The sequence below is a fragment of the Podarcis erhardii genome (genome assembly GCF_964252035.2).
Source record: "Podarcis erhardii genome assembly, chromosome: 2".
In the NCBI taxonomy this organism is placed as follows: domain Eukaryota; kingdom Metazoa; phylum Chordata; class Lepidosauria; order Squamata; family Lacertidae; genus Podarcis; species Podarcis erhardii.
Genome location: NC_138498.1, coordinates 52,158,142 through 52,176,380, shown reverse-complemented (window position 1 = coordinate 52,176,380; position 18,239 = coordinate 52,158,142). Strand labels below are relative to the sequence as shown.

The 18,239-nt window shown below is 42.2% G+C and overlaps 1 protein-coding gene across 1 annotated transcript in view; it reads right to left on the bottom strand.

The window, feature by feature from the left end:
* Nucleotides 1-17,910, bottom strand: part of UBTD2 (ubiquitin domain containing 2) — a 41,213-nt gene extending 23,303 nt beyond the window's left edge. Inside the window, exon 1 of the mRNA XM_081852202.1 lies at nucleotides 17,745-17,910. Coding sequence (XP_081708328.1) covers nucleotides 17,745-17,814 — 70 coding nt within the window. The 5' untranslated portion in view covers nucleotides 17,815-17,910. The remainder of the gene's footprint in view (nucleotides 1-17,744) is intronic.
* Between the last annotated feature and the right edge of the window lie 329 nt (nucleotides 17,911-18,239).

Genomic DNA, 18,239 nt, shown 5'->3' with positions numbered 1-18,239 from the left:
ACAGCCTGTGCTTGATTCTGAACATTAATCAATTTTTTACATAAACAGCAGAAAAAATAACTTGCATAAATACATGAATATCATTTGCCATGTTGCCTAGTCATTTTGCTGAAAGAGACAGCTTTGAAATTTGAGTCCTAGGCCTCTTCAGCACTGAAGGAGACTGCTGATATTACTACTTCTTAAAAATCATATTTTGCTCTATTGAGCAGTTTACAACATTGGTGGTTTATATAATGAAAGGGGAGTAAAATCAAGTTTTTTGAAAATGCACTTCAGAAGGACCATGGAATGCTCTTATGTGCGCCTTCAAAAGCTCTAGTGTTACTTTTTAAAGCCTCACCACATGATTTCTGCCACTTCAGAGAGTACTACAAAAGAACTGCATGCAAGTTGGATAATATATTTTCCCTATTAAAAAAAGGTATGGCCCAAATAACTGGGAAATATTGGATTATTCTGTGACAGGGAAATACAGATTATTCTGTCACCACAGAAGCTATCATCGGAGAATGCACTGACAGTATGATGAGGTGTTTGTTTTTGTTTTTGTTTTAAAAAGTCCACAGAATTAGTGGCATCTATTTAATCCTCTAAGCAGCCTAATAAAAAAACACAATTATTCTAAGACTCTAGTCAAAAGATTAGGGGGGGAAATCCAACAATATCATGTGTAAGCTCAGATTTGACTGCTGCCAATATTAAGCATTAATTACTCTGCCCAGTCAAAGCAGTACTTAGCAATCGGTTAGTGATGAAATCATTTGAATGGGGAGAATGGACACACTCCTTTAATCAAAGTAGTAAATGTTTTAAAGTTAGTAAAATATTAACAAACCAGAATTTTGAATGCCTCATCTTTTCTGCAAATAGAACTACAGCTGATAAGATATCTCACAGAAAGTATAAACAAATGTAAATTAAATTTACAAAACTTTCTTTAGGAAAGTAACTTTATCAATTTCAGTAGACTGGGATGATATTTAAAAATATCTAACAATATCACAAACACTTCAATTTTAAGTGGAGATGGGAAACAACCTCAGCTCCTTTTACAAGGCAGTCACTTTGATTAATGAGAACTTTACATTGCCAAATTTCAAGACCCCATCACTGACACAAATAAATACCAATAGGTTACTCAATAGATGCTGGCAGTGGCAATTAAATGTAACAACAACACATCTTTGCATCAATGTTACTCTGTTAAACCCTTGATGGAAAAAGAATACATAGGAAGACGGCCAAAGAAATTCATGGTATGTAAGAGACATCTGGAATGGCAGAAGTTGATCCAAACAATTCAAGCTTCCAACTGAATTTGCATTGCAAGAAAAAAAATCTCTGTAGTTGCATAGTTTGTAAAAGCTAGTCAAAAGCTTTATCAGGCATAAAATGATATCCTATCATTGTGCATTCATTGCAGTAAACTAAAGCAGGGAACTGATAAATCCCTGAACTAAATCTGACCGAGGGGTACCATTCTGGCTCCCAAGTTGTCAACCCCTGACTTCCACGCTCAGCACTACTGAGGGGGAGCATATGCTTATTTGCACACTCATCTCCCTGCTTCTCACACGACTTCCTAGTCACGGCTGGCCCTGACATGAGACAGGCACTTCAGGTGGTAAATTCTGAGGGTGTGTGTGGAGTGTATGTGTGACCTGTCCTGCAACGCCTAAGATAGCATCCTTCACTGCACATGAAGACAATCTGCTATCTCATAACTGAGATTCAATTGCTGGTCTGGGCAGCTTTGGTACATGGGATGTTATTTTTACCTTAAGCAATGAAGTGTCTTGGGCCAGCCCTATTTCAGCTAAGGGGGAGGGAGGTTGAAGAAGGGGATTACAGTGGTACCTCGGGTTACATACACTTCAGGTTACATACGCTTCCGGTTACAGACTCCGCTAACCCAGAAATAGTGCTTCAGGTTAAGAACTTTGCTTCAGGATGAGAACAGAAATTGTGCTCCGGCAGCGCAGAAGCAGCAGGAGGCCCCATTAGCTAAAGTGGTGCTTCAGGCTAAGAACAGTTTCAGGTTAAGAACGTACCTCCGGAACGAATTAAGTACTTAACATAAGGTACCACTGTAATGGCTTAACATGCGTGCCACTTCTCTGACAACACCCTTCCTTCTCGGTCAGAGTGGCTTGCCAGCAAGACTACTTGCTAACTTTTAAAATAACATCTGTGGTGTGAATGTCTACACAAATGTTTGCCACATGTGCGGAACTTCTCTGCATATACAGTGCTGCTGTTACTGCAGTTGTAGTGAATTTTCGTTCAGTTATTACACCTTACATAAAGTTCAGCAGTGTCACTGTGCAGTAAAAGAGCATCTGTGCAGCCTTCCTTCCTTGGGCTATGTCTTCGGAAATAACTGGTGCAAATTTGTGCTTCATTCTCGGTTATCCCTATCCTGAAGGCTCTACTTCCATATTTTGTTGCTAAGTAACAAGCATATTATTAAGGAGAAACTTTAGCCCCATTCAGCATGATAATGCAAGTACTAAATATGCTCTGTAAGCAGGTTACATGCATACTGGCCCCCACCCACACTGTCCCCTACATGCCAGGCATAGTCAGAAGCCTCTGAGCAATACTGCAAGGTTCCTAGTATTGTAGAGACTTTTAACTGCATTCCGCTGAATATGGTTAGAAGCCCACTTCAGATTTTTGTGCTGAACACATGACAGTCAGAAGTGGTGTTGGGGTATCTAGTAACCACAACATGTTGGGATTGGTGAATACACACTTAGCTCCCTATACAAATTTAGCCCTCATGTGATCAAGCAGAACAGAGTTACGATAGTAGAAACAATACTGCCATGGAGCTTGTCACTTGAAATAGCAAACTAGGATACTTACGAATTGATCAACTTGTGGAAAAGAAGTGTTTTAGCTTTGTTAAATGTTTAACTGCTGATTTAATTAATTTCACTTTTTAAAAAAAGTTTGCATTTACTGACCATTTGAATGTGTATCTTACATTCTTTGTAAACCACTTGGAGGTTCTAATTACAGATAAGCAGTATATGAATTTTATGAAATAAAAATAAAACAGTAGAAGGTAATGACCCCCTTTCTTTGTTGTGGGAGTTCAACAGCAATCATTCTGAATTAGGCTGAAATTCTAAATATTCTACTGAAATGTGTTTTGCTTTAGTCTATGACCATGGACATAGTCACAATATGTCTTGCTGAGATGCATCGTAGGTACAGATCTAGGCATCCCATAAACAGCCTCAGAATACTTTGTTTACAGAAAATCAGAATGCACATATTTTCATTACATTGAACCTCTTCTCACATCCACATATAGTACAAGTCCAAACATATTTTATTCACCCAAAGCCTTACCTTAGACTTCAGTAAAATTGAAATAATTTCCCCCCCTTTATTTCCCCCCCAAAAAACTAGGTGCGCCTTATGGGCCGGTGCGTCCTATGGGGCGAAAAATACGGTACCTTCCCACTGGAGCGGTGCCTCATTAGAAGAGATCATGTTTCTTATGCCACTGCTCCAGGAAAGGAGCCAAGCATCCTCACACAAATCTTGATGTATGCGGTAGGGAATGTATAATTGCCTTCTACATACTGGGGTTAGAAAATTTAAAATTACTGAATACAGTACTGTTAAAATATTTGGAACTTAATCCTTTATTTCACTTGATCAATATACCAGGACCAAAGGTCTTTAGGCTTCTTATTGTTCTTCTTAAAAAATAGATACTATCATACTAACTCTTAAGACAGTAAAACATTTCCATTTTTCATGGATGCCCTTTCAACAGCTCTGGGCAGGAATTACTTTAGCCTGCAGTTATTGGGAGGAAGGAAAGCTGACCTCAAGTGTATTAAAGTGGATTGTGCAGCTCCCCAAGCTCTGACCAATTCCATGCAGAGATAATATAATCACTGTCTTGCTTCAGAGCAGAAGGTTGGACTGGATTGATAAGATCTCTTCCAACCCCAAATCGTATGATTTCTAAAATATTCATTAACAAAGAGAGACAATTAAGTTAACTACGGTAACTGTTAATCAATCTTTGTTAATCAATCATATAGCTCACTTTAAAAAAAGATATAAACCCACTGGGTTTTGCCGCACGAGCAGAAGTGCTCTGCACGCTTTGCACATGCGCAAAAGCACTCTATTGCATCATGCAGAAGTGGCGCTTTACTTATGGACTTTTCGGGGTGCGATCGGCACCCCGGAATGGATTGTGTCCATAAGCAGAGGTACCACTGCACTATACCTGAGTTGATTGCATTACACATCAAATACATTTGATGGTGCTGCAAAGTTTCCCTACTTCTATTGGGCTTTTTACAGTCTAGAAAATTTTCCATTTAGAGCACACTGGGGGCAACTGACCAACATAGTAAAGGTTTAATATTTGGAATGTACTGAACAATGAAGTAGAAGAATTACAGTCAATTTTAAATTCAGGTATGTAGTCGTGTTGGTCTGACGTAGTCAAAATAAATAAAAAAATAAGAAAATTGTCCAGTAGCACCTTAGAGACCAACTGAGTTTGTTCTGGGTATACAGAAATAAAGCCAAGGTGCAGAAATCATGTGTGAAAAACTAAGTACACCCTTACCGCTTCCATAGGAATCAAGAGGCTAAGTAGCAGACAGGGGCTGTTAATCAAATGCCCTTGGTTAAGTGATCATCACCAAGTGTGCCCACCTCTATAAAAGCCTAAGTTTTTTTCAGATTGCTGGTCTGGAGCATTCAGGTGTGCTTTAACACAATGCCAAGGGGGAAAGATGACACAATGCTCTTAGAGAAGCAGGTGCTGCTGCCCATGAAATTGGGAAAGATTCTAAGGCCATCTCCAACCAATTTTAAGTCCATCATTCTACAGTGAGAAAGATTATTCAAAAGTGGGAAACATTCAAGACAGTTGGCAATCTTCTCAGGAGTGGACGTCCCCAGCAAATTCACCCCGAAGCCAGACCAAGCGACGCTCACAGAAACTGCAAAAAACCCAAGAGTTCCATCTCAGCACCTACAGGCCTCAGTTAGCTTGTTAAATGTTAAAGTTCATAGCAGTATAATTATCAAAAGACTGAGCAAGTATGGTTTGGAATGTTTGCCAAAGAACATGGCAGCATGGCTTTGGTTTGCAAAGTTGCATCTGAACAAACCACAAGACTTCCAGAACAATGTCCTTTGGACAGATGAGACCAAAGTGGAGATGTTTGGCCATAATTCACAGTGCCACGTTTAGCAAAAATCAATCACAGCATATAAGCACAAGCACCTCATACCAACTGTCAAGCATGGTGGTGGAAGGGTGATAATTTGGGCTTGTTTTACAGCCACAGGACCTGGGAACCTGGCAGTCACTGAGTCGACCATGAACTCCTCTGTATACCAAAGTATTCTACAGCCAAATGTGTGGTCATCTGCCCAACAGCTGAAGCTTGGCTGAAACTGGGTCATGTAACAGGACCAGGATCCTAAGCATGCCAGTAATTCTACAACAGAATGGCTGAAAAAGAACAGAACCAAGGTGTCGCAATGGCCTAGTCAAAATCCAGACCTCAACCCAGCTGAAATGCTGTGTATAAGAGAGTTAAGAGAGCTGTGTATAAACAAATGTCAGCAAACCTCAATGCACTGAAGGCTATCTAAGTGTTACTAAAGGTAGATCCAAGAGGTAATGAAAAGTGTACTAGGGCATATTAAGATACAGTGGTACCTTGTGATATGGACGGGATCTGTTCCAGAGGCCCGCCCGTAACGTGAAATGCCTGCAACTCGTAGCACTGCGTAGGCGCGATTTGGCACTTCTGTGCATGTGTGAAGTGCGATTTAGCACTTCTGCACATGTGCGAGCGGCAAAAGCCGGAAGTAACCCATTCTGGTACTTCTGGGTTGCTGTGGGACGTAACGTGAAAAGATGCAACATGAAGCGGACACAACACGAGGTATGACTGTACTGTGGCACAGTTCCATGTTACCTACATAAGATGCCAATGTTTTAACCTCTGGCAAGACTACCTCTAAATGAAAGGAAGTCAATTTTTTTAAAAAAACTGTCATCTTATGTTTTCCTCATGTATATTTGATAAACTACTTTCCATTCTACATTTTAAGCTACAGGAAATCCATAATGTAGAAAGAAATCCAATAATTTGAGAACAAGGTAGACCAGAAAATATCAATGAGAATCATCTCATTGCCTAGACAGGCCATTTCCTGGTTCACGTTAAGAAGCCACTTTTAAATTTCTCCCAGGGCAGCTCATAGAAATCAATGTGGGGGGGGGGAGCAACATGATTGTATTGGCCAAAAAAATGTCTATGCTAAACAAATGGTAACCACACAAGGGAGGAATAAGAATGGGTCTTATTTTGTGTAAACAAATGGATGTTGTGTCTTTTAAGTTTTTTTTTAGTAATAAAACAATAATCCTGGCAATGCAAATGCAAATCATATTGCAGATTGTGTTTTGAGCGCAGAAGTTATAATATGTTCAAAATGGTACATTCTTTACATGGTTTCCTGCATTTTTCTTCTTGCTATATCACCAAATGAAGACATTACTTTGTCACAGTTTCAAAATGTGTTTCAAAAAATTTCGTTTGCTCATCTACAAATTATTTTCTTGTGTTGTTGCATTCATTTTTGTTTAACAGGCAATTTGCAACCTCTGCAAAATCTCTATTGTGCATCCAACTACATCCCTAAAAGGCCATGTTCAGGTTAATGCAATTAACAAGAATACTAGTCAGGGGGTTTTTTGGTCATATTACAGCAAATCACAGATGTTTCGAAGTATGTTGAATTAACTCTAAGAGACCTCACAACACCATTTCAGCAAAAATGACTGAGTTATCAAGTTTAACTGTAACAGTGAGGAAAGTGTTTTGCTATTTTTAATGTGTAATTCTGCAGGGCATACCTCAGTATTCAGGTGGTTACTTGCACACTAGATAAGGTAAAGGTAAAGGTACCCCTGTCTGTTCGGGCCAGTCTTGCCAGACTCTAGGGTTGTGCGCTCATCTCACTCTATAGGCTGGGAGCCAGCGCTGTCCGCAGACACTTCCGGGTCACGTGGCCAGCGTGACAAGCTGCATCTGGCGAGCCAGCGCAGTACACGGAACGCCGTTTACCTTCCCGCTGGTAAGCAGTCCCTATTTATCTACTTGAACCTGGAGGTGCTTTCGAACTGCTAGGTTGGCAGGCGCTGGGACCGAACGACGGGAGCGCACCCCGCCGCGGGGATTCGAACCGCCGACCATGCGATCGGCAAGTCCTAGGTGCTGAGGTTTTACCCACAGCGCCACCTGCGTCCCCACACTAGATAGTTGCCTATAAATGCCATGTCGTTACTGTGACCATATGGAGAGATGTCTGCCTACAGAATCCAGCAAGGCAAAATTTAGCACATCTAAAAAACCAGTCAGAAATGTCAGGTTGCAGATATAATGTATGTTCCGTATGGCTGGGATGTTATTGACAGCTAGCAGCTCATGTTGCAAATTTAGGTGGTTACCACAACCACAAAGCACTACTGAATCCAGTAGCAGAAGTAAAGAAATAAACGCACACATGATCCCAAAAGGAATAACTAATAATGTTGCCACCTTCAGAATTTCCTGTATTGCAAGAGACTGAATAGCTATCCTACTAAATTATTTAGAATACTGAGGGATCCCTGTTCTTTAGGTATATATTCTGCCTTATCTGTAAAAATTTAGAAACAAAAAATTATAAGCAAAGCCAAGGAAGCTGACAGAAACATAAAATGCAATAAGCAGCTTTCAGATTCATAGCCCACGTTCATTGTTGTAAGAAAGATATACTCAAGCCTGTATAGATCACCAACCTTTATCAGAAGAAATGAGGAAAATGCATTCAAACTGAAACTCTAAAAGAGTCAAATACAATTGCGGGTGGGGAGGGGAGATTAAAATCCAGAGGTGTTCAGTTGTGCAAATATACTCACTGTAGTTACTGACATTTTAAAGCGGATAACTAGACATTCTCAGCAGACTGGTGGTTCTGCCCGGCAGCAGAATAACTGATTTCAAGAAAATGGGGCAAAGAAGACTGTGGTGGGAATCCATACAGGAAAAGTAAGTTCCAAAGGCAGTGCAATTCCTTCAATTCTAGCTATCTCAGGGTACATGCTAGAAAATTGGAGAAAGACCACCACATTCCTTGATGACTCCACCAAGTTCATGACAATACAGTGAAATAATAAAACACTGTGCTTTTTGCATAGTACTACCATGGAAGTACAAGTTGCTTAACTCAGAATAGACCCATTAAATTAATGTGCATGGTCTACTCTGAGTAAACCTAGGTTGAGTAAACCTCCCAAAACTGTATAACGTTCAAAGTTAAAACATGCATTTTTTTAATGTTGGCAACTTTAAAGTTTTGGAATTTACAACAAACGGCAGTAATCATAGGAAGAGACAACGTGTAATTATTTTACTGTTCCACCACCTAAAATAAAATAAAATGCTTGTTCACAATTCATAATTACCTGCAGAGAATCCTCAATTTCTCTATGGTGGTCACATGCTACATTTATAGTAATTTATGGTTGAAATTAATTTACGGAGCAAGTCTGTGGTTATAACAGAGTGAACTAAAACCATTAGCTCCTGTAAATTATGAATAATGTGAATGTTAGCTACCACTCAAAAAGCACCAAGAAGTATGTAAGCATCAGTTAAAATTTAACATTTAAACCTTATTCTAACATTCTTGCTTGCTTCATGTGATGAATTACTGAAAAACCTTTCACTTAAAAAGTGGGGTAAATATGAAGGCTGCTGGTACCTAAAGCTGAACTTTATAGAATGACAAACCTTTTTAATCTTACAAATTGTGCACCTTACTAATCAAACCAAGTGGAGTCATAATCTAGACTTTGGAAAATGTTGGTCTCGACTGTTCATAGTTTTGTACTGTACCAGTAAGATGCAAAATGGTTAGCATCAAGCTGGAAACTCATGACCTCCATATAAGACACACTACATTCAAAACACCGAGCTCTAAGAAAGAAGATGAAATCTTAACTGTCAATAACTTATGTCTATTAATATTAAATCAAAATATTTTCACCTCACTCCTTAGAAAACATTTCCAAACTATCCACCCATTGTTTCAAAGGACTTACTTCTGCTTATTCAACAGCACAATATTTCTTCACTGCAAATACATACACAGCTCTTGAAATGTTTTACTTTTCTGTAAGAGGTCCACAACTACCTATTTTGCTAGAACAGTTACACTGATCTTGGGTCAGCAACACTTTCAGTTTATTTCTAAGAAACAACAGTGATTCCGTAACAGTCTTGGGCTACAAACAAATGCACAGCACCACCAACACAATGTGGTTTCATTCTGTATATTTTTGTGTTTGCTTTTGTTTGAATATTACCGTATATAAACGACCCCGTGCATAAGACGACCCCTATTTTTGGGAGCCCTCAACAATTGCTGAGCTTCTTTTGTAAGTTTGCTGAGCTGTTGAGCAGCTTTTTGAGCATCCCCCACTCTGGCTGAGACAACTGGTGCCGTAATACACCCCATACTGGCACTCACCAAATACTCTTCCTAAGGCGGGAAGAGTGGGTAAGCAGCCTCCTCTCCGACATTTTCCTGCTACCACCACAGCACCAGCCCTCGCTTACTTAGCATATTAACCCGTGTATAAGATGACCTTCAATTTATCACAAAAAATCAGAAAAAGGTTGTCTTACACATGGAAAAATACGGTATTTTATTGAGTTTCAGAACAAACAAACTAATGTACACCAACCAATGGGACTAAGGCCCGTTGAACACAGTGTGTTCTACTTCTGAGTAAGCATGCATAGGATTGCTCTGTCAATGCTACAGTAATTTCTCTGATATACTACCCCCCCTACAAATGAATGATCTTCAGGGTAGCTTATGGTTGTAATAATACCCCACCCCCAAACCTGCACAACTGAGTAGTCCATGGTCCCCCAGTCAATGTATATGGCCAGAACATATTCAGTTCTGTGGTCTCATAACAACTTGCCGCTGAAGTACTGTAGGGTTTTCTTTTTGGCAGGGAGGTTGGAATAAAGCTCCCTGAAGCAGCTCCTTTTCTGGCCAAGGTATGGGGCCACTTTAATCTCCCCTTTGCCATGTTGTTCCTGGGAAGGACCTCCTAATGGGCCCTGGCTGATGGCAGATAGCTTCCCAGTTCTGAGGCAAGAATATCGCTATTAGACCTATGGAAGGCCGACTTACACTAAGCCAGACCATTGGTCTACACTGGTTTTCCCAGGGTTTCAGAAAAGGAAATACTTCAAGCCCTACCTGCAGATGCTCTCCTACTGAGCTACAGTCTTTCATAGATATTACAAACACACATACACATCCTCTAACGGTCCAGTTCAAGAACAGAACAGTTTTAAGCAATGGCACTGCTTTTATAATCACTTTAAAATTTTAGATCACAATGACAGCATTATATCTGCATAACAGTGAATGGAAACCCCTACCAGAGCTTTAAAGCCCATTTGCTTCTCATGTTGTAAAGAGAAAATGAAGACAGAATCTACGGGAGTTGCTGGAAACCTCGCTGGGGTGGAGTCCGCCAACTACAGAGAAATAGTACTTTTTAACCAGTTAAGTTCCCTTGCAATAGTATAAATGCATGGCCTACATTTACCGAAATAATGAATAATAGTTCATGAAAAGAGCAGTTTGAGAGAATGAGCAGAAACCATGTTATCGGACAATTAGCACCCAGTAGTTAAAATAACACTGCCATGTAATGTTAAACTGTGGAAAGTTTCTATTACAATAAATAATGCACAACTGCTGTGTGATACATACATGTAGAAGGCCATTGAAAAGATAGGCAATGCTAATTGTAAATGGAAACTTAGGAGAAATGAAGTTATTTAGACACTATCCAGTTGCAACATATTTTGTTAAGGATTTCTAGTGCAACTGAGCTGCATCCAGTCAGGCAATGGGGCAGTGATCACCAACTCTTCTTCACTTAGATTAGCACACTGCTCATTCATGCATACATCGTATTAAACCCCTTGCTCCACAACCGCACCATCACTAAGGGCACAGTCCACTCCCACAGCCTTAGAATGCAACTTTAGAGGCCTTGGGAATATGATTGTCAGACTTCCATTACTCCATGTATAATCTTGCTCATTACAATTCCCGAAGCTAAATTCAAGTTGAGAGAGTTTGCCTGCACAGTTCCAAATTGCTTTGGCTCTATTTATACATGAGTACATCTTAATAAAATCTCAAAAGAATTTCAAAGAGTGGCTGGGGCAACTCAGTCTGATGGGCAGCAAATAATAATAATAATAATAATAATGCATTTCTGATATTTATAGTGCATTTCTAACAATGTGTTGATACTGCACTGATTTCCCACTCCCCACTCCCTCATGCTCTTGCTAGTCCACTCTAGAAAAGGAACTTAATCCAGGCTTAGTTTTGCTTGTCACGTTTGTAGGACTAGTCCCCCACTAACAAAATGATTAAAAAAAGTATACATTTTGTATCTCTTCCACACTGGCAGCGGGGGGAAGATTAGTTCATCACATGCAGTTTCAGCATTTCCCTCAATCCATTACAGTGGTGCCCCGCAAGACGAACGCCTCGCAAGACGGAAAACCCGCTAGACGAAAGGGTTTTCCATTTTGGAGGCGCTTCGCTAAACGAATTTCTCTATGGGGTTGCTTCGCAAGACGAAAAAATCTTGCGAGTTCCCGCGGGTTTTTCCCGCTCCCCCCCCTTTCCTAAGCCGCTCATCAGCTGTTCCGCTGATAAGCCGCTTAACAGCTGATCGCTAAAAGCCGCTAGACCGCTAATAGCGCTAATCCGCTAAGCTGTCAATGGGCTTGCTTCGCAAGACGAAAAAACCGCTAGACGAAGAGAGTCGCGGAACGGATTCTTTTCATCTTGCGAGGCACCACTGTATTTCAAGGGTGGGCCTCTACCTTAACTATGAAATGGCCCAAGAAACCTACTGGGAATAGGGGAGGGACAACTACTATGATAAATGAAAGAGAATGGGGCATCAGAATACAGCACAGTGGAGGCAGAGTTCTTCACAATAATTGCTGCTGTGGCAATCCCCTTTTCTATTCACCCCAGCTTCTGCAGGAGGGAGCACGAACCCCCCCCCCCATCACAATCCCAAATTCTTATTAGCAGAGGTCCAGAAGCTCCTCACAAATGGATTAGAAAAACTAAGACATGAGACTTTAATTAAACAAATAATTTGGCTTCTTTCTTCAATAGGAAGAACAACCGCAAGCAATGAACTAAAACTGGTCATGTCAAAAATTCAGAACTCACAAGCATTCTAATGCCACCCTCGAAACAGTGGAATTGGCATTATAGAAGTTTAATATATTGACACACACACAACTGTTATTTATATACCACACTTAGAGCAAGGTTAGAAACAAGACTGATTTCACTCTTCTTTTTTAACAGGAGGCAAAACCACCAAGGCTTCAAGTTTGTATGGAAGAGCAAGCAACCACACAATCAGTTTGGAAAAAATGTATTGGGGGTGGAATCATCACCCTAGGACTTATCTATCCTGATTTTCAGAAAATTGATAGACTTCCAATGACAGATAGCAGCAAGACAATCACAGATCTGATACAGAGAGAAGAGACAGAAAATGAAAGCAGTCTTTAAATGCAAACTTGGCTTTCCAACTCATCAGACATTTCAAACATGGTCAGTACTAAGTAGCCCACTTCTACTCTGAATTAATGTAAGGATTTTCTTTTCAACAGTTAGCAAAAGTACAGTCCAAGGGCTATATTAGGCACTACAGTTAACGTTGTACACGTAGTGGGTTTTTTTTTATCATGTCACCAGTGTGTGCAATTATGTGATTCTTACTGGTAGCCACTGGTCATCTTAGGATACTTCAGAAGACAGGATGGTAACAAATCAATGAAGCTGAACTGTTAGCGAGCTTTGTATCATGAACAGGCAAGGCATGTGTCAGAAAAAACAGCAGCAGACAGCTGCAGACCACAGGTTTAAATCTGTAATGGCTTACAAGGCCCATATTTCAAATATGGATCTCTTCTCTTTGTTCTGTACAAGCAACAGAAGGCCTTGCTGAACTTTGAAAAAAGAAAACAAACACTCACAATTTCTAATGAGATATATCCTTAACAGAGTGAGTTGAATAATAAAGAGTTTATCAACAAAAACTCCAACGGGAAAAATTAAGCTGCAAAGCCTGTAACTGCCCACTTCAGTAGAGAGAATATATTTAATCAATGTGGGACTAAACTGAACTGATTCTGAATTAGGCACACAAATGAAATAATCTAAACCATTGCAGCAGAAGATTAGTCCAAATGATGTTCACTCAGGGTTGCCATTTGTCCAGGAAAACCTGAACATGTCCGTTTTTGGGGGCCCAACATGCCCACCCAGGCAGGTTTTTACATTTTAAATGAAATGTTAGTTTGGGAGATTTTTTGGGGAGGGGGGTTGAGGGGGCACGTGCATACTCAGGACGGTGCTGTGCTGCAGAAGAGGAAGCGCCACAACAAAGCGAGGCAATTGCAGAGAATATCAGGTAGGAGCTGGGATCCTGCCTCTGCTTGGGCAGGCAGTGGCTCAGGCTGCTCTGCATGCCGCAGCCACTGCTGGCCTGAGCAGGGGAAAGAGGCGCACTAGTGTGGTAGCCCCCCACGCCTCTTTTCCCAGATCAGGCTGGCAGTGGCTTGGGCTCTCCTCTTTTTTGCTCTTCAATATATGACAACCCTAGTTCAGTAAAGCTGAGAGAACTTCAAAATGTCATAGCAGTCAGTTTGATCTCATGCAGCCTAGTGATCTGATCGCATGTACCGTATTTTTCGCTCCATAGGACGCACTTTTTCCCTCTTAAAAACTATGGAGCGAATGCAGGGGGGAGGCAGGCAGGGAAAGCCCCCAAGAGCTTCGCGCGGCTCCTGCGGGCTTTTCCCCAGGAGGGAGAGGGGACCACCAAGCTCCCGGAGCGGAGACAAGGTTTCGCGCAAGGTTTCCGGACCTGTTCTGGTGGCTGAGGACGGGGGAAGCTCGGGCTTCCCCCGCCCCCAGCCCTGCAAGTTCCGGGAGCGGAGGCAAGGCTGCCTGAAACCCCCTGAGGGCAGCGGCAGTTCGTGCTGTGCTCCAGGGGATCCAGGCAGCTATCTGCAAGCCTTTGGAGCGCAGCGCTGCACTCCGAAGGCTTGCAGATAGCTGCCTGAAGCACACCGATCCCTCTTGCTCTCCAGGCTTCGCTTTGCTGGAGAGGCGCTGCACAGTTTTCCCTCTCTGAGCAGTGCCCCTTCAACGAAGTGGGAGGAGAAATGGAAGGGGCTCCGTTTCTCCTGCTGCTTCGCTGAAGGGGCGCTGAGCAGAGAGGGGGAGAATTTTTTTTCTCCTGTTCTCCCCCTCCTATGGTCCGGTGCGTCCTATAGAGTGAAAAATACGGTATATATCAGCTTTATTAGATTGGGATGTAAATTTACGTATTTTTGTGTTTTTATGTTGCAAACTACCCTGTAACCCTCAGACGAGGAGTGATGTAGAAATTTAATAAATAATAATATCAAACACAGACTGCTTGCTAGCGAAACAGCTACCCAGCAGACTACCTTCAGTTGAGGCTCCTCCTCATGCAGACGAAGCTAGAAAACCCCATGAAAACAAAAATGATTCCTAAGAAGCAACTCATAAATGAAAAAATAAATAAATAGCCACCCAATACTTTTTTTTTTTTTGCCTCAATAGCATATCTCATTTATATTGGACAAATTATTTCCCCATAAAGCAGCTAAGCGGGGACCTGTGTCTTTACTATAGCCCCCATCATCATTGAACACTGACCATAGTGGTTTAGGCTGATGAGAGAAGGGAGTCTGCCAACATCTGGAAGGCACAGGTCCCCCCCCCCCAATTATAAAAGTCTAATTGCACTGATGTCTATCACGGAAAACTGCAAAGAAAGATCAAAATTATACCAAAGTGGTTGAAAAGATGTATCCTGACATTTTATATCACATGCACACCCGTGTAACATATGCATTACGACATCCAGCAAATTTTAATGTCTTTCAAAGTCTACAGTATATTGCATATTTGATGGAAGTAATAAGAGAGAAAGGGATTATTACAGGAACTTCATTGATCAGTGGTGACTTATGAACAGTAATAACTTCTTATTACCTCTGGACTCTGTGTAATTTCACAAGCTATATCTGCTTCTGGTTTGAGATTTGCCTCTAAAATGTTTTCCTACTGCACAAGATCTCATCGTAATAATTTGCAGGAGCCTGTAAATTGATATTCTGTGACCTAGGACTGCAAGTGAAATTAGAGACAGGAGTGACCTAGTGGGCTAGCAAGCCTAGCCTCAAACTCAGTAAGGCTGTTCCAAAACTTGTGCTCTAGTGTTCTCAGCAACCCCCTTGAAACTTCAAAACAGAGTTTCCCTTGAGAGACTTTTAGTCAGATTGTACACTTACCACAATCACATATTTAAGAAAGGTTTTACCTTTTGAGAACAAGAGAAAGGTGTACTTTGACATCTTGATTGGTAGATTACGGTACATTAATTTTTAACAGAATGGCTCAATCATATATTTTATTTTTAGGAAAGAAAACCTTACGTAGGTTACGCACATGCATACACATAGAAATTGCAGAAACTTTCATGCATTTAAGAATCATGCCTGGATGCCACATAATTGAAGTGGAATCATACTAGATCTCATTTTAGTGAAATAGCTTTAAATGTATTTATCCTTTGATCCTCAAGCTTGCACTCTAGTATATGATTTGAACAGATGGGCATCCTAGAAAATCCAGCTGTTGTAACACGGATATTAGGCTCTTTGCACCAAAATACAGCAATGTATGTAAGATATTCAAAAAACCTTAACAGGGAAATCTTGATAAGAAGCAGCCACAATTCCACTGAATCGTTTATCTTATAAATTTATATTAAGATATATCATACCCTGTGTTGGAAAAAAAAAACTACTTTGATGATCAGAAGGATAACATAAAAAAGCCAGGAAGTTCATGGTTTACAGGTGTATCTTCTATGACCTTGCATTGCCTCATAATACTTAGCCAGTGTGGTAGTTTCTTAATAATGGGTGACATTACATAGGCATAGTGAATTATCTAGGTACAGTTCATGGTTTCAGATACATCGCAGCTTCCACTTTAAGCCTAGTTAATTTTACATTATCCCCCACTGTCCTTGGTTTTGATAACTTATTAAGCAGGTCTTTTCAATTTTTACAAGTTGTTTGAGGGTGTAGGTACCGAAATCCAATCTCCTCTAATGGGAATTCTATAGCTAAATGCCGTGCAACCCTGACAATTCAGAAATTTATCCCATACAAACATTACCCCTGAATGTCAATTGTAATACAAAGTAGGTTTGTGAACCGTAACACTCTGGCATTTAAAAATGCATCTAACAACACAAAGTCCCAAGATATTAATACAAATCCATAAGCAATAATATGCTATAGAAAGCAATACTGATATGGTGACTGAAATAACCATCTGTTAAAGGAGAATGGAAATTTGGTGTTGCCACACGATTTGCCCTTTTAAATACACGTGCAGTTAAGAAAAATTGGTAGACAGTATTTAAAGTTATTTAAACTGGGGGAGATGTATCAACATTTAACTATTAGAAAACTGGGTACAAAACCCTAAAGTGGCAGGTAAGTGATCTTCAGGTGACAGAGTAGGAGAATGATTTCAGAGAGAAAACTCCATCCTCCTCATCATCACCACCATCAGTTTGATCAACATATAAATCTTTGCAAAGCTGAATAACAGGCAGATAGGAATTACCGTACACAATCCTACAACTTTTGAGTTCAGTCCACTTTAAGGAAGATGATTGTTTCCAGTAAGAATTCCATCCTTTGGCACAATATATGTTTATCTGCTAAGTATGTGCAAGGGAGGTTCAAGAAAAGCCATACTGACAAGAAGAAAGCCACTTTCCCATCATGTACATTTGAATAAGCAAAGTCAAGAGAAGGGAGGCGGTGGCCCACATAATTTATGAAGAGACTTCTATAGCCTACCTTTCAACTTCTCTATACACACCCCAGATAGCAGGATGTACCATAAAAACAAACAATATACTTTCAATAATAACAACAACAACAATAATAACGAAGCTCAAAATAGTTAAAAGTATTCAGAAGAGAAAGAGTTGCCTTTCTCAAGGTGTGGGTGCCTCAAGTGTGGGTGGCAGAGACTCTGGCAACTGGAGTACAGAAGGGAAACAATTCTTTTCCCTACCTGGGCAACGAGAAAGGAAAGGGGTGGGCTATCCCACCTTGTCCACCTCGCCCCCTGCAGGTCAGGGCCCTGCCCCTCAGGCCAGCCCCTGCCCCCCCCCCGGGCCCCAGAAATACCTCTAGGCGAGCGCCTGGAGACCCTTTTTAGTTGAGGAAAGTTGAAAAGACGACCCCCCCTTCCGCTGGGAAGGGGCGAAGGGGGAAGCGAGGCGTTCCCTCTTGGGGGGTGGGGGGAAGAGAGCGAGCGAGGAAGGCGAGGGATGTCGACAGAGAAGCCGCGGGAGGGCGTGTGGGCCCCTCCCGGCTTCTCTCCCCATTGTGGAGGAGCAGCAGCTGCCTCTGCGCGCTCCCCTTCCCCGCCTCGGCCGAGCGAAGCCCCAGCCCCTTGGCGCCGCCGCCGCCGCCGCCTCCTCTCACCTCCGGTGCCGTCCGAGTTCTCGTTGAGGCTGCCCGAGGAGTCGTGGTGGGAGCCCACACACCCGCCCATGGGGCCCGGCCGCCCCGGCCCGGAGACCCGCCTCCTCCTCGCCCGAGCTCCTCCGTCCCCGTCGCTCTCGCCGCCGGTCGGGCAGGCGCGCTGGCTCCGGAGCCGCCGCCCCCTTCCTCCTCCTTGTTGCGCTCGCCCCGGCCCCGCCTCAGCGCCCGCCCCCCGCGCTCAGGCGCCCGCCCCGGTGCTGGCGAGCGGGGATCCCGCCGCCGCCGCGGCCTCTGTCAAGGCAGGCAGGCCCGCCCGCCACAATAGCGGCAGCGCCCGGGCCGGAGAAGGAGCTCTGGCGGCGAGGAGGGGGCGGCGGCGGCAGCAGCAGCAGCAGCAGCAGCAGCAAAGGCAGTCCTGGGGTCTGTCGAGGGGCTGCCCGGCCATGCCGCCGCCTCCGCCTCTCGGGGAGGAGCTCCTCTTTCTTTTCAGCGCCG